The 22,748-nt window shown below is 35.2% G+C and overlaps 1 protein-coding gene across 1 annotated transcript; it reads right to left on the minus strand.

Annotated features, from left to right (window-relative positions):
- Positions 1–597: 597 nt before the first annotated feature.
- LOC149804316 (metalloprotease mig-17-like) lies at positions 598–22,253 on the minus strand. The gene is made up of 8 exons (XM_089932183.1): positions 22,182–22,253; positions 19,889–20,034; positions 17,114–17,154; positions 6,010–6,118; positions 5,430–5,600; positions 3,306–3,441; positions 938–1,048; positions 598–639 (listed from the first exon to the last, which is right to left on the minus strand). The coding sequence occupies exons 2-8, from the start codon at positions 19,900–19,902 to the stop codon at positions 598–600; spliced, it is 624 nt and encodes a 207-aa protein (XP_089788309.1). The 5' UTR covers positions 19,903–20,034; positions 22,182–22,253.
- Positions 22,254–22,748: the final 495 nt, after the last annotated feature.

The raw sequence follows: 22,748 nt of genomic DNA on the forward strand, positions 1-22,748 counted from the left end.
CATAGAGACGGCACAATAGTACTGTATAAGTTTCTGTGTAAATTATTGAGAATATGTTCTTGATGAATATGAAAGAAATGTAAAGTTGTGTGGATACTGTTGATTATTCGAGTCAATAAACGTGTTTTAATATGACCTGTCATTAGACTTTTGTACCAATCATTCACCAAGGCAGTCCTGAACATTTTCTTCAATGGTACTTGGAACACTGCGATTGGGACCTGCTCAGTACGTCGATTTCTTTAGCAAACTGGCAATATGAATTTCTCGAATGAACTAGGCGAAGTTTCATGTAATAGGTCTTCATCGCGATAATTATAATCGCACTCGAAAGGACATGAAGTTTCAAGTAATAAGAGTTGTATCAGAAGCTAATTTTTAATTTGGAAGTAATTCGTAAGGGGTGGTTTGTGTCGTTGGTTATTAATGGAACATCTGTACATCTGAAGTTATATAGTGCAATAGAAAAGTGTAAATGGATAACAGCGCAGTCGAATGTGCCTATTCTGAGCAGGATTCAAACCTTCATCCTTATGATATCGCTTTTTTAGGTCAACCACAATGGTAAAGTGGCTCCAAGCTATGTGAAATACTCACCTATTTCGAAGTTTTTGAAACACACAATCCTTCCTTGCACCACTGAAATAAAATGTTTTTAATATATTTTTAAGAAAGAACAACTAAATGAAGATTGTGCACAATCATTTTAATAAATGTGAATATTTTGTATAGAATAACTCGCAACTGCCTAATGAAGTGCAATTAATTATAGGCGACAAGAAATGTATTGTTCATATCATGTCTTTTGCTTAGTAAATGGCATCGGATTATCGAAATCGTTCCAACATTGGTTGCCAGCCTTATTATGTGCGTGTGTGTGTGTGTGTGTGTGTGTGTGTGTGTGTGTGTGTGTGAGAGAGAGAGAGAGAGAGAGTACCATATTTTCTCCACATTTAGTTCCTCTAGCCGCGCTAATAAATTCCGGTGTGCAGTTTTTCGTTACCGGATTCGTACATTCCATGAAGAGACAAATATTATTAACCACTCTCTGAAACAAAAACAAAAACAAAAAGACTAATAGCTGTATGTATGTGAAGCCTTATAAGCAATCAACCCAAATAGTTGAAACACTGATGAATCACGATCGATAGATTCGCTATTCATTGACTAGTACACCTTCTTATCTGATCAAGACTTTGCTGACGGTGGCGTTTGGAATAGGAGACCTTCTTCTAGAGTTGTAATATTTGATATTTGTAAATATAATTAAATCACATCCACACTGTTTCCTTATATAATCGCTTCATTTTATTTATATTTTCTCGTTTATTATTTGCCAGCACACAAAATCATTTTATATATCTTCATCTCAAATCTGAACATATCAGCATATGTTGTATTGCATTATCGAGAAATATTTCTTTAAACAAATATATTTTGTCCATCCGAGAGTGTTCTAACATAAGCGCTTACATAGAAGAAAGTGTAAGGGGTCGTATAAATATTAGATCATGCCCCAAGTCACCGTGAGACCCGCTACAAAATATACACGAGGTTCTCGTGGAAACTGAAACGTCTGTAGGGACTTAAGCGGGTGACATGGACTCATGTGCGTTGGTAGTAAGCGTATCGCTGCTTTGCACCACAGGAGAAGAACTCGAATGATATCAGTCAGTCGCATATGCTAACGTTACTGAGTGATGAAGGAGTGATATTATTTTTCGACTTGGCAATGAAAATGACTACGTGCATGATTAGCAACACTTATATTGATATTCCTCGCACATAAGTGGAGTCCAATTATTTTCTGGATGCATTGATTCATACATCAAATCAAAAAATCAAAGAAGATGAGATTCTGGATTACGATTTGGTAATTATATATTTGGACCTGTGTTTATGATTTAACCCCACGCAAGCTGTCAGAATTCATACAACGGAGTGTGTACAGCAGCTGATCATTTTATCAACATTCAGTTAAGATATCATGGTGTAGCAGTTCTCCACTTGGAATAGCACCAAGCTAAGATATCACGGCATAGCAGTTCTCCACTTGGAATAGTACCAAGCTAAGATAGCACGGCATAGCAGTTCTCCCCTTGGAATATCACCAATCTAAGATATCACGACACAGCAGTTCTCTACTTGGAATAGTACCAAACTAAGATATGGCGGCACAGCAGTTCTCTACTTGGAATAGTACCAAACTAAGATATGGCGGCACAGCAGTTCTCTACTTGGAATAGTACCAAGCGGCTAAAGGCCGATACAAGAAGTGATTCAGAAAATTCACAGATGAGGGCTTCGCGAACACTTAATGCAAGAATGTTGCAGAGTGAACTAGTGTCTTTACTGAACTGGGACATGATGTTGTATTAGATAACAGCAACAACCATATCGTAATAGAAGGTTTGGATACCCAGAATTACGAGCACGCTCAACGCAGGTACTCGTCCTGCCATAATGGTCGGGTAATTAACGCCGACATATGTCATTAGCTGTAGCTATAATAATAAACAATCCTTTCTTTGTACCGCTAAAACGTTGGTGGTTTTACAATCAGCGATACGCAAACTGTCGCAGTCTAAATATGTGTGGTTGTAATATCATATACTGGTAGAACCGCCGTTCCGGAGTATACCTTATGCCTCAAAATCGCTTCGCTGAGTTGTGAACTGCTGTACATAGACGAAGGCACCAAAAAAATGCTAAACATATTTATTTTCTTAACATATAACGTGCAATTTCAAAAGAATTCAGAATTAAATACCAAGTAATCGTTAATGTCCCGCCACAAGTAGAAACATACGAATGTTCCGAATTAATTCCGAAAGTCAAGATGTGCCACTATGATATAATCCAAACTGCCTCTGAATGAGTTTTACATAATTGCAAGGCAATGCTGTAGTCCAAAATGTCTATGAGGACTTTATAATTTCAATGAACATATTGAATAAATAATTTCATTCAAATTATATCTGAACACATATATGAGTGAATCCGAAGTGTAACAAGAATATCGTTGTGAAGATCCTATGTATAAAAATCATACTTGACCTGCAACAAAATATATTTCTAACGCAAAAACCTGGTTTAAAGTTTAAAGAACAGTTAGTGAACTCGAATTAAATTAAACATTGTTTACGTCTTAGAATCATGACATAAATTAGGTATTCATTGATTAAATAACACCTTATCATAGACAAGAATAAGCACACAATCTACATTTGCATATTAGTACATCATAATCTATCTGGGAGATGAAAATACGCTCAAGCACAAACAGCGACACAAAATGTACTTACCCCACAGAAGACAGATCCGTGGCCTATGGCGAACTCACATTGTTCATTGAGTGTATACGCCTCTCCTGGCAACTGCGTCATAAACATTTCCCATTCCTTTATGTCGTAAAAACCACCAACATTGTCCAAGCAGGTTCTGAAATCATATAAAGGGACAGTTCACGGTGCAATAAAGATGTATATAGTAGTCGCTAAGGATGTTTGCAATGCCTAACGAAGGAATCATCTTTGCAGGAAAGAATGGCTTGTTGTTTGTAAAGCAAAAGAGCAGATTATATAAGTATTTAAATTAACTTAATTGCGCCATATAAATTGTTCAGGGAGTTGTATGATCTTTAAATAAGTATCATGAGACTCCATGTAAATTATTTTTCTTAGGTCGTAAAATCTATACGGGACTATGTTAGTTTAGCAAGAAAAAAGTTGAGAAGTTTGAATACACCACCAACCACACAAACCCCATCATCTGTTGCATCAACATATATTGCAAATAATTGACTGAAATCAGGAGCTAATAAATAGTGACCTAATCATGGGCATTAATATATTAAAAGTCCTCTCAAACTCGCAACGTAATGAAACATGTTATCTTACACGAGATAAAATATTCGATAATACGCATAGACAAATATTTCACCGGTTACGATATATTATATAAGACGTAATGCTGGGCCCCTAAAATAAATATCTCCAAAAAATGTACCTGCCTCCCAAAATATAATTTCTATGAATAAATGACATTTGTATCGGTGAAAAAGAACACATATGTTAGAGGTGCAAGTGCTAGTTACACCTGTTGATGGCAAATATGTCAACCAATTACATTGCTTCAAGCTTACCGAAGAGTAAAAGAATCGCGGTTGAACATCTGCGAGATGAAAGTAGGTGATTCACAATATTAATGACATATATGAGCAAGTACATTTGTATTCCGTATGTGAAACGTCACCGCTGCAACAACAGTTAGTATGGACGTGGTGGGAATCGCAACTACCGCAACTATTATTGGCACACTATGTGGTGTTGTTGCTGGAGACAAATCAATAGTAAGCTGTTACTGCTGGCGCGGATAAATTAATTTATTTACGGATGCCTTCGCGAATACGTGTATCTTTAGAACTTCTTTGAGCGGCACCATACAGCAGCATTACATTAAGTCACCTGCTCTAGATGTGAATTGAGGACGAATGGGTAAATTCAATGCGTCATTGGTTGAAATGCGTTATCGCCGATATCTCTGCGCAATGATATGAATCCGGTTTTAATAAAACCAAACGGTTGTACAGGTAGTAAAATCCAGTATATTCCTTAAAAAACATAAAAAGTATATTCGAAGGACACTTACAGGTCCTCCAGCGCAAAGTATTGCAGAAACAAAACGCCTACATCTATATTTTCCTGCCAAAGCAGTTCCATAAATGTATAAAATAATCGCAAGTAAATTATATACGACATGCAATGCTATCATATAGTGCCTATCTGTAAAAACGTCTGATAAACACAGAAAGATCTACAGCCATAACATATTAGTCCCTGAAAACATCAGATATCGACACCAGTCAGTTTAATCCATAATTAATAACCTCAAAATAGTAACGGATGGATTCCATGCTGGAAAAGAGAAAATATCAATGCTGCATTAAAACTGATCAGGATGAAAGTTTTATAGTGCATTACAAACCTCCTAACTCTGGGAATACGTTCAGCTTTGGGTGGATACTTGACTGTAATCAGCATAAATAATTTTAAGGAAAAACGATGGAAAACTGAGTAAAACGGTTAAAAGAAGAATTATTAGGTAACGCTGTTTAAGACGTCAAGGAGGAACGAACAGTATAAGGTAACTCTGAAACTGAATTATGTTATTTTCGTTGTAGTGATTACGTGTGAGAGGTGTGATATAGTGTATTGTGTTACTGATTTTGATTGAAGTCTTCCAACCTAATTGCATTTCCTCTTTCAGGGGCTCCTCCTGCAAATGTACGTGAATTCGCATGCTTAACGTGTGAACACAACAAAACCAGTAGGGGTAAAAGGGTTTGACCTATATAAGTAACAAAAATAAACAATCACGTTTTCCACATTACTATAAAATATGTCACGACATATAATGTGCACACATACTTGTTTTTTAGTGCAACCTTGAACGCTTCCACAGAACAATTAGAGAAAATAAATGGATTTTTGGAGTATGATTCACTGTCGTCGAAAGAAGGATCCACTGGAGACATAAGAAAATAATCATCTGCCCTGCAAGCTGTTGCGTTCCCTTCACCGTCATGTTCTGCTCCTAGACTGGAAATAAGATGATGGAAACGCATATCTGTATATATAATATAAGAAGTAGCTATGATAATATAAAACTGGATTGTTCTCTACCCCTATCGCATCAAGTTTCATTCTGCTATAATTTATTAAATATCCAAAAATTGAACGCAGTAATATTTTAAAGATTAGATTAGATTCTTTCATCAAAATCCTTCCAGTTGTAGTTAAATGACAATATGCAATAATATCAATTCCATGGCTTATAGAAACTATTTCCGACAATGACAGATATGACAAGATCTGGTGCTTGAAATATAATAAATATGAAGAGAAAAGATCATGTAAAAATCAGAAAGCCAAAGCATGACACCCTAGTTGCTAACCGAGTGAACGCAAATACTGGGCTAACTAATCAATATGTCATGTGTAAACTTACTTGTGTCCAAGTTCGTGTGCCGCTGTTAACACTGTGAGCAAATAATCACGTGTCTGGATTATCGATGTTTTGAAAAAATTATCACATACCAACTCAAAGTTTGAAAAACCTGAAAGGACAAAAGGAAAATAAGATCACCTATCATAAAATCAAATTATTTTAAAGGCTGAAACCTATCATTTGTTCAAAGTTTATATGAAAATATCCTGATAAAAAGTAAAGCAAAATACAAACGCCAATCAATGCTAGCACTTATCCTAATGTAAAATTTCGAAAATTAATTTATCTTTATTATTTTCAATCTGTCCAATGTATCGTGCGACTTATATCCTAGAAAAGCAACAACTTTAAACATATGTTTACTGATACTATTATTTGTGGAAACACTGGAATATAGAAGGTTATACCCACGGATAAAGACAAATATTGTCTGTTTAGGACCAATACCACTACATCACATTAACAACATTCCTCAACCACGTGACTTAATCATCCAATCAAAATTTCCCCCAAACAAGTAAGTAGGTTTATTATTAAGATTTAAATGAACGGCTAAAAACTAGCGAGCACCTATTTATAGCTCAATATATTTAAAAATAATACTAGACTCAATGATATTATATCTCATTCATCGATAATACCTACAATTTCCTGTTTTTTGAGTGAGGCATACAAATTTAAGTTTTTAAGTGAGATTTCATATATGAAACCGGAAAATCAAACCAGCATAACTTGTGAATACAAATAGTGCATACATTTATACCGAATTGCAAACAACTTTCAAATCAAAGTAGAGTTTATCTTTAGGGGAAGAAACATCACTGGTTTTGGAATCTTAAGTTTCTATATTGCCTTCACTAACATTTTTTTCTATTGTACGGGTGTCAGATTTGTGTACCATACTTAGATAACAATGTCAGACCTGTGCAGTCTACCCCTATACGGATGCCAGATTGATGGTGTCGACTTCGAGAAACAAATAATTTTCACATCACTAAGAATATAGTATTCGTGATTCACTACATAAACTCAAACCTTTGCCAAGATTCTTAAAGGTTCTATTAAAACGTAAACCTCTTCACACGAGATCAAATTATATCCGAATGAAATCCGAACGTTTTAGTTACTTGCTCTTTCACTCTTCAATGAGAGTTTTGGAGCCCGAAATGTGTCGGGACTAGCATCCATGTTTCCTACCTTAAATATTCTCAGCATGTTTTTTCTCTGTGTTTTCTAATTTCATGGTGCTTGTGTTTGTACTTATATCAGTATATATTTTTTATCTTATAGGTGTTGTCTAATGTGTAAAGCGCATAGAGCTTCTAAAGAGTAGCGCTATACAATGTCTTCATTATTATTATTATTATTATTATCATTATTATTATTATTATTATTATTATTATTATTATTATTATTATGTGAATGTTCCATTTTAATATCAATATTACTCAATCTCACTTTACGACTGAATACCAAACATGCAATCAATTTGTGGATGACATATGCCCTGTTCATATTTTGGTATACGTTTTCTACATTGATTATAGTAGTGATATGTGCCACTTGAGTCTTCTATTAGAAGGGAACAAAAGAAACATGTAACATGCGATGCCTCTGCATCCTCAAACAGGGAATCCTGTTTTAAATGGGTACATCGGTTAAACATGATACCATCGTGTCATTTTCACGTAAGCCATGAAGACTGAAGAATGTATTGCCTCAAACGGTTTTTTAAAGACTCAGATAGTATGTTCAATGAATCCATAAGTTTAGAATGGAATTTTATTAGAGCCTCAAAATTAAAAATAAGTATTACGTCGTAGGTTTGAGCCAATGGTGTTGCAATGAGGTAACTCATGAGTCTAAGAATTTGCGGTCTCAGTTGGTTTTATAGTCTCACAAGGGAGTGGTACTTTAAAATGATGATGTCTACAATACCATACATCATCTAAATTTCGAAACGTGAAGCTTGGAATCAAGAACCTAATTTTGACTACAATCTAACAAACCACGTATACAGTCCAACACCAACTATTTGATTAAATTGCAAGCACATAAACAATCCAACATCATATTTTAAAACTTCAAATACACCATAATACAATTTATCACTCCTCATTTTGATTAGAATATTATAAACAACATATACAATCAAGCATCGTCTATTTTAATTGCAATTCAGGCCACCGCATATACTATCATGCACCCGCATTGTTTACCATTATCACCACCACTCCATCCCAAACCTAATTTTTGTTATTACAGTCTTACTTTGCGATATGCTCAATCTAGTAACCACTTTTAAATTTACTATCCAACAATCACAGAGTCTACGGAAGCGGAAAATGGGAATAGTTACCTGTCATCTAACAAACCCCCACCCATATGAATTATCAAAAACAATTTGTTTAGTGCATAAAATCCCAACACCTGCGATCAGACGAAAAGGATGTGATTATATAAAATCACGCAAATATACACCAGCTACATCATCCAATATATTATAGAGATCTCTAAAACGCCTTGTGTAGTATTAAAAATTCAAACACCTACTACTAGAAAACAAGTGTTATTATTATAAGATTTAACGCCATTTATCAGTACAATGTAGGCTATACAGGGGGGCCAGTATTATTGGTGGAGGAAAAACCCAGGGAAATCCCGGAATAAACCACCAACCCACGAGAAGCTACTGGCAAGCTTTTGCACAAATTGGCCGAACCCGCGACTCAAACCCATGCAAACAAAAGTGAGATGGAAGTGATCCGTAACGGTGAGCACTTTAGACTACTTGGCCAATCGGCCCCCCAGAAGAAAGGGACAAGATCACCTATGCCATCAAAATACCTACTTTTCTGCTATCAAACTCAATTTGTATGAACTATCCAACATCTAAAGTTTGTTTAATTACTATCCAATTCGCTGAGAAAGTTATCAAATCCCCTAGACTTACTAACTAACCAAAAGGGTAAAAGTGTTATACACACATTATGCTCATATTCACACAAACTATCACATATGTGTAGTTGGGTGTAAGAGAAAGGGGATGAAATACAGGCACACAATCATATGCAATGATCACTGATTTATATGGTTAAAGTACACAGGCGAAAGAAAACATCTTTCCGATAAATAACGCAGACGTAAAGGAAAACATGACCAAGATCGATAGAGAGAAACGAGAAAGAGCGTATACATTATTTCTTCATCAAAATCAATTTTTTTTTATAATAAGAAGACGCTTCTCTAGCACAAATATAAATCAGCAACTCTACAACCACTATTCCAACATAACCGTATTTACGAGGGTGAGAACATTGTGGCGAGAAACTTAACTTGCAATAATCTAAGGGCCTGTCCTTTTGCGCCCGATGAAAATTAATTTTGTTATGCATGGAAAAGAGATTAACGCACGATCAAAAAGCTCACTGAATGTTTAAGGGATATAGAAGACTACGATGACGAAGAAAATATGCACATTATTGCCCACGTAACGTGGAATCTTATCTTTGTTAACTCACATTACTGAGTCGAATCGATTGGGCATCTCATCTCATAAAGACAATGATGTCTTCTTTCATAATTAGCAATAGTCCACAGTGTGATCGCTGAGGACGTAGACTGCTACCTACTGAGTTCCTGGTTGATGACTGTCATCAGTGTTAATGACAGAGGTTTGTTGAATAACTTTAGGTTTGCACACACCACACGACTCCAGGATTTGGTGTACGAATTGTGCGTCAGAAAGTAATTAAGTTTCCAAGTATCCATTTTTTCACAGGTAATGTTAAGCCATACATTCTCACCTTATGTTTCTTTGACAATTTCTGGAACATATGTTGATGAACCATCGTCTTTGTTATCTCTTGCAAGAGAACTTCGATGCTTTTGATTTCCAAATAAGGCAGATGAGGTAAGGAACGGTAATTCAAATCTGTTTTTCCACTTTCTCTAAACTCAGTGTTATGGAGATTATACACCAGGGTTCTCCCGTGTTCACTTCCAGGTTTTTTGCTCGATTCATGTTCATAAATTTGTTGTGTTCTTTTGAATGTGACTGGGATGATCGATGATACACCTAAAACAATATTATGTGGTGTAGAACATGATCTTGGATCCTGGATCGGAGTTCAGATGCACCAGTGAAGGATTCCACTTCTACTCATAACATCGAATACATGGCTTTCGTTCTGCACACGTAAAGTCGGGATTCCTCGATGATGGATTTGTACCCTTTAGCATTTTTCATCACCTAGAACACGGTAATACCTCGATTCATTCGCAAGCGTAAGCCCTCCTATTCCTGTTTAGCAGATACATCTTTGCCAACCACATATTCTAGTACAAACGATTCACCGGTTCTGAATTGCTCCCTTGTTTAATTTTATTAGACGGTCGTTACATCCGGCAATGTAGTTTGCATCATCATCTGTAATAAACAATTTATCGTTTAACATGCAAGATGTTCATACCTCAAAGCATCCATATATATACTTTACTTGTTTCAGTACATCAAGAGATTTTCCAAAGTACGCTCTTTAATGGTAAGTATCCATCCCGCTGATTACTAGATTGGTATTCAAGTACCATTGTACATCACTGTTTAAAGAAAGTGTGAATTTGATGACAGCTTTAGTATCGGCTCCTGGATAGGTGTTATCCGCGTTAAGAACTTTAATGTTCAGGTACAATGACTTATTCAGATCTTTGACGTCCAAGTTGATCGGGACTGAGGAAGTCCAAGACAACACATGCATTTCTTGCATGTGGCATGATGAGCAGATATAGTTCTTTTTATCTTTTTAATAATCAGACAAGCTAAATTCCCCATGTTTTGTTCTTTCTTATTCTTTCCCTGACACTTTTGTAAGATCATAAGTGGTATCGACGTCACTTGTTTCCTCTTCTTTGCTGCAGAATAGAAGATGTGCTTCTAGTTTGAAGTAACATATTTGCCTACTCTTACGATGACTTCTCTAAATCTTCGCTTATCGATGGCTTCATTTTGAATAATGTACTTTGTTTGCGTCAGGGAAATATCATGTAAGCTATTCAATACTTTTAAAATGGATGCAATCATCGAGTCACCATCAGTTTTTTGATGGGTGCTGCTGTACCAAATTCTGATTGTATCATATGTCCCGAGCCATGTCCTCTCTGTCAAGCGACTCTTTGGTACACATAATTCCATGAAGATGAGTTTTAGAAAATTTCGTTTCACCGTGACTTTCCTTTATATAATAGACAGCTTTATCTCAGAACGCCCTTAATGCTAAAATTGACACCGTCAAAATTATATTTACTGACAGAAAAATAGTGAGGATGTACAAATTCAATGTGTATCATATACGTATTTACATCTTCCTTATAAGCAGCATCGACATAATTGAATTTGAAAGGAATGACTCTGCGCAACGAAGTGGCTGTGTCTCCCACCACGTTGTACTCCACAACACTGGAAAGCACAAACATAAATTCAGTCCGTTTGCCCCACGGCTACCATAAGGACTGGAAAGAAGATAATCAATATAATTGCTGACTGAATGGGTCCACAATACTTTGCCTTCTTGTTGCAAACTCATATTGGCACTGGTTACTGTGATGACACAATGCACCAAACAGATTTAACAGATAAAGACGATTGAGTGATTGGTAAGCGTTCTCCAAGCCACACCCACATATGGTCATTGAGCCTTTGGGGATCACTTCTTCGGGTGCACATCCGATACCAATATTATCGTATGCTTTAACGAGACTTACTAACATGTCGATGTAATCGAGAGTGCATAATTATGTAAAATAGTTTCGTTTGTTCAAAGTTCATTTTAAAAAGGTTTTAAAAACCTTTCCTCACTTTTCCGGACTTTTAGTGGTGAACACATGTCATAAAAGTCAAATAGAGGATAAACGGATTGTTAGAACTAGTTGATGTCAAGTAACAAACATTTTTAACCACGATTATATGTTGCCAAACGAGCGCAATCCGCTAAATTGGCTTGCCATTGATGATCGATGCAATACAGTTTGGTTTCACATCAGGAACATTTACGTCGAATGGACATTTGTAGCTTCTTCAAGTCACCTTCGCCGCCAATCTACTAAACAATTTACACCAGTAGCTAAAGTAAAATTTTCACTTTTTCTTGGCGTCGTTATTACTTCTGATACACCTTCATTCCGTTATTAACCTCACGCTGAAATAGGCTTCGACATCATTTTTTACAAGATGTTTGAGACCCAATGCTTTGCTTTTTCTTATATCTTGGAGTAGAAGAAGGAGCTAAAAAGGATTGAACGATCAGACTGTCCTCGTTTGCGGGAGATCGTGGGTTCGAACCCCTTCTGAGTTATACCAAAGACTTATAACAATCGTACTAACAGCTGCCTCTCTAGACGTTCAGCATTAAGAAGTTAGTGCTAGGACTGGTCGGTCTGGTATCAGGATAATGTGACTGGGTGGGACATCATGCTACATGTCTCCGGCATGATGCCCCAGTGCTACACGTCACTGTAAACTGCCACACTGCAGACATCTTAGCAATAAGACTGCAAAGTTGTTAAAGCTATGCTAAATCCAAATCATTCACACACACGCGATCAGACTGGGTCTTGTTAGAATATCAGGTTTTAATCTCTTCTTTGAGTCTTCCTCTTCATTTCTTATGGCAGCGTCGGTCTCTGTGATTATCAGTTCTTTATTTTTCTCATATTGAAACCTATCAGAGTAATTTAAAATGTTACCTCAAATGGTTTCGGGTGAATGAGTTGAAAACATTTCAATACATGTCTGTAACATTGCAATTTGTATACTTCTAGCATATCGGTTCAATCAATCAACTATTGTAATTCTTGTTGTAGCTGTTGCATACAAGGAAGACACTCTTTGCTTCCAAACATCCAGTCATGTATATCTTTTTAGCCATGAATCGATGTTGGTGTATGGCACTCGTATGAAGATTTGACAAAGTGCAACGAAATATTTCAACACACAGAAGTAGAGAAGTATCGATCAGAAATCGCAACACATTTGACAGAATGAGTGTGTCTTGCACAGCCAAAGTTTGAGTGGTCATAATGTCTTAGTATGTACCATTGATACTTTGTCCACAAGGAAACTGCTAGAAAACGAAATCATAGAAAATTGTCATTAACACACATTATGTCCCATCCAAAAATTCAGTGGAATCGTAGGTGGTAGAAATAATTATTGTTAAATGTTTTAGTAATCATTTAAGTTCTGAATACTTTCATTGACTTCTTTGCACGGAATGTGTTGCAACACTAAAGTCAAAGGTTGTTGCAAAGTGGCAATATTTTATACCCAACTCAAGTTTTTGTTTTAGTCCCTCGCAAAAGTCAGTCTTCGCATACTGTGGAATAAAAATTTTCAAATTCGATTAATGATCTTGTATTTGTGTTTCATTTGTATCTTGACAAAATCTGTGTACATTAGTTCTCGTATCTCCAAATGCAGATTTTTAATATGCCCATGTAAATATGATTATCTTTATTTTGTAGGAAATATTTATACTTTTGCCGAACGATATTAGGTGGTAAAAAGTACAAACCAAAATCCGTTACAAATTCACACACTATGAGCCGTGGAAAAGTCACTTCTAAGGCGATACTTCCTCTCAAACGTCTTTTTGTGACCATCTGTTGTGCACTTGAAATTATGGGCCAACACCAAGTTGTAAGTAGAAGTCGTAAAATCTAAATTATTCTGATTTTAACGGGTAGGTTATCAATAGATGCTCACACGAGTATTTTCAAAAACTGAATGATGTTAACGGAATAAGGCACCATATTTTAAAACATGTTTTGTAAAGGATGTAATTGTTCTTTGCGTTATACTTGCATAAAGACAAAGTCTCTGTAAATGCGTTGTCTTGGCTCAAGATGCTCACTATAAATGTTTCCTTCTATAGTATCCATGACGCTAATGTTATTTTGGACTGAAAGAAGGAAGTTACTGACAGCATCGAGATTATAGGTAGTGCATGTATGCACCCATTCGGAAGGTATCACACCACAACTGAAACACCGTACTTTACATATCCTCCACCCAAGTAGACAAATGCAGCTCTAGCTAAATATATTGGATTATATCTTACCAGATATGTAGGCAATTTCAATGTTCAATGTCACAATATCCATGCAAAACTACATCAAATATGTATTCTTATTTTATATGCATTTCTCGATGAGCTAATGGAGGTGCTATCCAAAGCGGTTTTCAAGTGTATGGATGGAATCAGTAGGTAGGCGCTCAAACAGTATCACTGTAACCAGTAAACCAGTAATCTCTTATTTTATCCCTTTTGCTAGTAGGAGCGGTAACACCCTGATGCATTACAAACGTCGAACGTTTGATCGGTGAACGTGTGCTGAAATCAAATTCTCATTGAGGGTTGTGGTGGGTGTAACACTTAGATGCTGCTCTGTCGAATTCTTCATAGGCTTGATAAGTCTGCGTTTTTATTTGCAATTTAGTGTTCATCTTGGAATTCTTCCTTTATTTATACCTCAGAGTGTCTGTATGGTACGACTGAAAATTCGGAGATTTTATAAATCTACAATTTATTCTAGATCCACTGTTGTGACTCAAACGTTTAATCGTATCCGAACTGTAGTGTTTACTTCAAACATCAAAGTTTACAACATGACTCGATTGATAGTTAAGCGTCAGTTTTTTGCCTTTCATTTTTGTATGAATTTATTCTCGTTGTCTCGGTAGCGGTGTCAATAGTTATTTAGGACCATCACTGGTTATACTGAAGATTTAATATTATGTGTGCTCATTTGTCCACTAACTTAAATGGTCCCCTACGATTTCCGGGTGAAAGCTATCATGGCGATGGATTCACAGATAAGTGTGTATGTCTACGTAAAGGACTCGTTCCAATAAAAATGATAGGGCTTCATCCAATTTTAAAGGCATTGGCTCCCACACAGCATACAATAATGACTTTTATAAAAATAAATATCATCAACTATTATATGGATGATGTTCAGGTGTTTAATCAGGTTTCCTTTGTCTTCCACCTATTCAACTGGCGACTTGGATGTAATTAATATCCGTATTTGTTTAATTATAGGATCTTGTGCCAATTTTCGGCATAAACAATTTAGCATGAATTTATCAAACCATAGTCTACCTTTCATCTATTGAAAAAAAAAATCATGCTTTCGATGGAATGGTACCGTTCTTTGAAACTCTCTGGATTTTCAGATGTCATACACCAAGAGAGAAGCCAGACGTTTCTTGTATCAGTATAAGCAATATGCAGATGTAGCATGACAATATTCCTCTTATGAAGTCGTCGTCATTTTGATTGCTTCCTTCAAATGAACGATACTTCCTCTTTCCAATTAAAAAAATGTCCAAAGTGTACACATCGCATCGAAAATACTTTAAGATTTCTTCATGAACGTCAACGGGCTTAATGAGTTACTTTGGTACCAAGCGTGGAATGCTTATCGATGTTCTGTGTACATGCCATTGGAAACGTAATAGTGAACTATACGCAAGCGAGGAAGCAGAACATGTTGATTATTTTCGGAATTGAAAAAGTGTAGATATAACATTTGCCAATTCCTTTCATTCGAGATGATTTTGACATTTTGCTCTTTGGCATGACCCAAGCAATTCATGAAAGTTTTACACTGCCTTTGTCCAAAATTTATGCAGATGCATGCCTGACGTAACAAGCTGTGATTTTCTTTACTGTTTGACTCCGATTGTCGAATATTGTACATGCTCGTTTCAAGTTTAGAGTCTCCTTCCTGTCAGCATTCCTGCGACCCACAACGATGGCACCGAATAAGCACATCTTTCCCTGCGATTTGTCAATGATTGAATGATACTATTTTGGGTACTGCAAATTCATCCTACAATTAAAACTTTACTGCGTCCGATACCTTTAGGAGATAAAGCGTGGGTCACCTGAATTGTATATTTCCATCAGTAATCTTAAACTCGTAATTGAAATCTTGGACGTGTTGAATTTATTTTGTCCATTACATTAGACGGTGCTGTTTCTGCCGATCCAGACAAGAGACTTCACTGCGTCATGACGAATAGCGCGTCTCAAACGATCGACCTCGTTAGGTTATGTCAGATTTTTCATCTTTTGCATGTGATGATACCTTTCGGGAGTTACGAAACCAGATTATATTTTGGATAATCTGAACTCTATTGCTCTTGTGGTAGAGGTTGAGGATGTCGGTTCAGGATCAATTACTTTGGCTTGTGTATGATGGCACAGAATATCATCGCCATTAACCTTGGAAACGACGTACCAGTAATTCGTGGGCTTACACGTGGCATCATAAAATATGTGTGGTATGGCACATACGTATATATATATATATATATATATATATATATATATATATATATATATATATATATATATATATATATATATATATATATATATATATATATATATATATATATACATACATACATACATACATATATAGATAGATAGATAAAGTATTTATAAAGACCACTTGCAACTGATATATAAGGAATGATTAACTGTAGAGTTGAAATATAGCATATTTTAAAAAATAAGGGTGATTTTTTCAGCTGTGTCACATAATATATGTTTCTTCTTTCGTTTCATAGCATGCAAATAACTTCATGAATATACGATATGTTGCAAGACAGTATATTGCATAAATCACATTTTACAATCCGAAGTAATAAATCAGGGAAATCATAACATATGTTCAAAGAAACCCAAACGATGGCATAGGGCAATTCGTAATTTTGAGAAAAGAACAATTGTGGTTGAAAACTATAAAACATAAGTGATACAATTAATTGGAGATCATTTGGAAATTCCTTGTGTGATAAGAAAAAAACGTTATTAACCTGGAATGTTCGAAATGGCAATATTTGTTGTGCTGTAGAGCAAATACGTTGGCAGCAACCTTAAAGCAAAATTGATTGAAAAGATTCTGACTTTAAAACAATAAATATGTCACTGGCAAGTATTGTCCATTTTGATATTTGTATGAAATATTTATAATGACACATTATTTGTTTTGAGAAGGACAGTCAGACTGACAGACAGAGGGAGAGAGCACATACCGTTCAAAATTTCATCAGGGTCATCACCATATATGTAATATCTGTAAAAAGTAAAAACAATTAGTCTTAATTAGAACGTGTCAGGGATATCTGATGATATATTTCAGATTTTTGCAATAACAAAAAAACAAAGATTGTCAGGAAGTTTGGAACAAAAGTAATGGACGTGATTTAAAACCTATTACATGTGTGGGAGCAGAATATATATCTCATTTACGGCATAATTTCCCATACGAAAAAATCAAAACAATCACGTATGACAAGAACCGTTATCGCCTCATGGTTCTGACCCAGCGTTCATTAGATTACATTCAAACGGAAACAATAATCGTGAAATGTACAACACTACGTGATGAAAGTAAGATAAACTATAAAAGACATTCAAATGAGATGTCAATAATGGAATCTAATATGGTCTCTTAGTATGCATTTAATAAATATTGCATGACACCAATAAAATGTGCATCTTCCTATACAGAAACGCAGAAAGCGATATGGCATATAAATCAGGTACGGATAGCCCATAGGTACATGGGTTTATCAAATTGTTTTTACTTTATTCATGGCTGTAATCTGTACAGAATATATTTGGTTAGTTGTGCCTACTTGACCCGAGTTTCTTAAGAGCTTAGTAGTTACGTGGGAACTATAAATATAATCTTACATATATGTTTCCAATTGTTAATAATAACCTTAATAATATTACTGTAATGCCGTCTTTGGCTTAATGTCAAAGTGGCTGATGGGGTTTCGATGTTTCTTGAAGAAATATCTAACTTCCCATTGGTTGGGCTAGGGCAAATAAATAGGCGAAATGAGTAGTGTGTCTTGACACCAGGGATTAATGTATAATATTGACGCAATATGCGGTGTATATAAGGAAAGTATTCTGCAATCAGTTGCATTCTCACTTCTTGTCGTTCCTGCTATTAGCATGCATACGTGTTTTATGTTTTATTTAGATATTATTCGAGCGAAAACACACTTGTTTTGGACCGTTGAGTGGAAATAGAAAGTGCTCATTATTTAGTCTGTGATATTATTCTGGAATTGTTAAACAAGGAGTTCTGAACACCACCATCGTGACAACGTCACGGTTCATGTAGAACCAGTACATTTCCTGTATTGAAATTGATAAGGGACTTTTCGTTTATTTAGGACTGTCATAGACCTTTATAAGGATTAGTTCGGATTAATTTCATAATACTGTAAGTTGAAGTCATATTTTCAATTATAATCTTTTTAATTAGTTCCATAATTCAGGATGCCTATTGCCCATATCAATTCCTGGAATGCCAAACTTGAGTCTAAAACACACTCTAGAATAAATCATTTATCTTCAGCTTTAGACAATTGCTATATCACAATCAGTAAAAAAGACAAAACTAATGCATCAACAAAAACTAAGAAAACGTTACCCAGACCTTAATATCGCAGTAAATGGCCAAATTCACAAGTCATTGGGCTTGTTTACCACCTTTGGCAGCAAACTCTCACGTGTTGTCCGCACAGAGGATAAAATCAAAAGCCAGAAAGACTGTGGAATGTGTAGCTTTTGGAAACTCTCACGTAACTTGGTGAGATCACCAGTTTGTAGACAATATTGACAGTCTACAAAGTTCCACCACTGATACATGCTTTCACAATCTGCACGGTATACAGACACCACACGAAGAAGCTGAACCAGTTTTATAATCGGTGCTTGAGGAATCTAATGAGGATAAGATAGCTGGGTGTGGTTTGTGACCCTGAGCTTCTCACTCGGACAAGCATCCAAACGCTCCTGAAGAACTCACACTTGAGATGTGCAGACCACATCAACAGGATGGCAGAAAACCAAATACGAAAGACAATCCCATCGGAGAGCTCAAGCAGGGAACGTGATTTCATTGTGGTCCCACGAAAGGGTTCAAAGATTCTCTCGAGTCATCTTTTAAACATTTCAGGATTGACCGCGAATCAGGGGAACATTACACATATTGTTGCTCCATCCTACACACCATCATCAATGATGTCGCTACAGACTTTGGACTGAGAAGAAATGCAGAAGCCTTGCAAGATATAGATTCACTACTTGTCAGTTTTGTGGGTTTATGTGCTCATTTCGTGTAATGGGAATAGTTGGTATTATCATATAAAAAACCTATACTAATCTCTCTCTCTCTCTCTCTCTCTCTCTCTCTCTCTCTCTCTCTATATATATATATATATATATATATATATATATATATATATATATAAAGTTTATGAATTTCATATTACGCTTTGAAAAATTTAAAGAACCTTTGAAATAATATGATACCTATAACTCGATTTGTTTTCACAGCCATTACGACGTAACCAACCGAGCGTAAAGCCATGCGGTATTGATATTGTTTAGAAAGAGTGGGTTCCGTGAAAGTAAACATCATCTGCATGAATGTGATACCTTGAAGAGTTTATTATGTAAATATATCGCAGGAAAAAATTAGATGTAATATTGAATTCTGAGTGAAATACTTTAATACTACACTTGCTTTATATCTACGTATCTACATAAACAACACAATGTATGTATCGTGTGTAAATCAACCTTAGCAGACAAGAGTAGCTGTAGTATGCATTAGGATTATCCTTGATACGGTCTACTATGGTTTAATGAAAATATGTGGAACATAATTGGGGTTCATTCATCCAAATTGTTGAAAGTTAGTTTGTGCGTTTTGTTGGGCGTATCCTGTCCATGGCCTATGTACCCTCGACTTGTAGGGTTATACACGACTTATATACACTTACTTCGTAAAGAGCATTACGTGGTCGCTTAAATTGCCGTTTCTATTAGTCCACCTTGCAAGATCGTTTATATATTTTGCAACATCAATTCTGTCTGTTCCGGGAACATTCTCCACCTTAGACTTTATGTGCGGGAAGTCTTTTAATTTCTTTAAACAAAACAGGAAATAAAAATTAAAATCAATTCTAGTAAATGTGAAACCCATTACCATCGTTAAGGAAAATGAAAACTATTGACAAAAATGTAACTAATTCGATTGAATTTATAATTCAGTGTTACAAACACATGCTAATATCCACACGGGTAAGAGTGCCATATTATCTCAGATTTATTTTCTTAAGAAATTGGTACTTGTTCTTCTTTGGGGATCCTACAGATTGCCTAATAATAAGGGGTTATAGGAAAAAAGCACTAGTTCCGTTTCTTTTCAAAATGAATAACTTTGTTTAGATTTCGTGGGACTGACCACTACGTGTACTTAACTCGAAACGTAAAGATCTCAGCAATGACCAAAATAACTCACCTTAGAAAATGAAGATAAGACAATGACAGTGGGTCGCTTAGCATTACACCAAATCACGTATGTAACACATTTTGTTTGCAAAGAAATGAACTTATTTTGAATTAAAATCAAGATATATAATGACCATATCAAGTGATTAAATAAGTCATGTGTTGGGATTAGGTTCCTGATCTATTTTGCTGATCATAACACGAGGACGTGACATCTGAGTGGGTCAGCAAATGAACATCTATCACAACCGCATGATTCTAATCCTGTTAAGATTATATATATATATACATTCGACTAATCATGTTTAGGCAATATATGCATCCAAAAATTTCTAGAACTTTAACAATCTGATGGCATTTTGAGATATGTTTCCGGATTGCTCTCCGGTATTTTTATATATCCTTCAATATCAAATCCTGCATTTTGATATATTGTTTAGTCACTCTAAAGATTGTGTCGTTATTTACATTTCGTTTAGGTACTAAATAATTTCATTTTAATTAATAAATTGCCCAAATAGATCCGGCTGCTTTAAATGAATAACAGTGCTAATTATAATTCGTTCCGTTAAGGGTGATCTTAAAACTGCTACATATTTTTAAATCTTGCGGGAACCATTCTGCTTTGGAGAGACTTCGTTTCATTTTGCATTAATGGTCATCAATATAAGATACATTAATTTTCGTTACTGGAAACATCATACATTTATATATAAGGTTAAATTGTCGCTGTAAAGGATTCCATTTCTGTAAGGTATGGGGATGGTTATATTTAAGTAACGTCGCCACTAATGAATGGAAATTGTATACCTTTTCTCCTTGACTTTTGTACGTTTTATTATATGACTAGGATGCATTAACGTGAGCTAACTACAATTTATAGATTAAGTGTGACAATGGAATGGATTGTAGCGCTAATATTCACTCAGAATTGATAGTAATTCTCTTTTGTTATTGACTTAACAGTTTTAATTATTTGCGGAATGTCTGTTCGGAATTTCAAAGATGTGATCAGTCCTGTATATTGAAAGTTGGCGGAGTGTCTTAGATTTTATTCACTTAAATTGTTATAAATTTAAACGATATTAACAAATGCATTTTGCGTTTTTAAACATTGTCACCTGACATATATTAGTTTAACATCAACACATAACGATTTTCTTGATGATATGAAAATACTTTATTTCGGATATATGTCACTGTTGCAACTATTTTGAGAATTAAGTTTGAAATAAACCGTGAATTTGTATTCATAACTATTACAAAGCACACTATGTTCCTTTACAAGAAAGTGGCATTATTATATTCGATAAAATATATAGATTATTGTGTCCGATACAAAAACAATATTTTGTATACGAGAAAAGGGATGAATTATTGTAACCAACTGAATAGAAGGATTTTTGCATCCGACAGATGAGTGATAATTGTATCAGACACAAGAGATGGATTATCGTATGCGATGAAAGAGGGAGATGTTTGTCTTCTAAGAGGATTATTTCATCCGACAGACCTGCCTTCTGGATAATCCAAAGTATGGGTTATAACTGAGCTAGAATTTTATAGATCTTTTGTCTTCTTAAGGACACCTCAAGGACACCTCAGTCATCACACCGCATTCTTTCTAAGACTAAAACAAAATTGTACAGTTGTCTTAATGGAAGATTTACAGGAAACCATATGTTTACAAACATAATATATACAACCACCAAAACTACCAGGCGCTCAGGAATCCTGAATGCACAAAAAGGTATTACATAGAAGATGTAAACTTCATCTTACCTGGAAAATGTAAAATTCACGAAGTGTGACGATGATTTCTATACTAGGATCGTCTATTCCTTTGTAGCGCAAGTTTACCTACAACAACAATATATTTCCAATCTTGACACAAACACTTACTAAATAATGTTACACGGTCTTTACAAGCTTTTCGCAGATGAGAAATAATTATAAAATAATATGTGGATAAAATACAATCATTATAAACTTATGTATGTATTGTATATACATTCATGAAATGACACATATATAAAAAAACAAAATCATGAAATAAATTATAGATAACGTGCAGACTCATTAAATGATATATTGATAACATACAATCATACGATTGTTTATTGTTAACCACCTGCACAATGTTGAATTGATATATAAATAAGATATGCAATCCTACAAATTATATCTGTTTAACCTAAAGAATCATAACATTATATATTTATAACATACACAATCATCAGTCGGTATTGTTGGCTAACACATACAATCATAACATGATATATGGCGAGCATGCACACGCATACCATCATATATAGATAACCTATAAAATGATTTTTAAATACGTTACAT

Source organism: Sinohyriopsis cumingii, chromosome 2, assembly GCF_028554795.1.
Source record: "Sinohyriopsis cumingii isolate HCF-2022 chromosome 2, ASM2855479v2, whole genome shotgun sequence".
NCBI lineage: Eukaryota > Metazoa > Mollusca > Bivalvia > Unionida > Unionidae > Sinohyriopsis > Sinohyriopsis cumingii.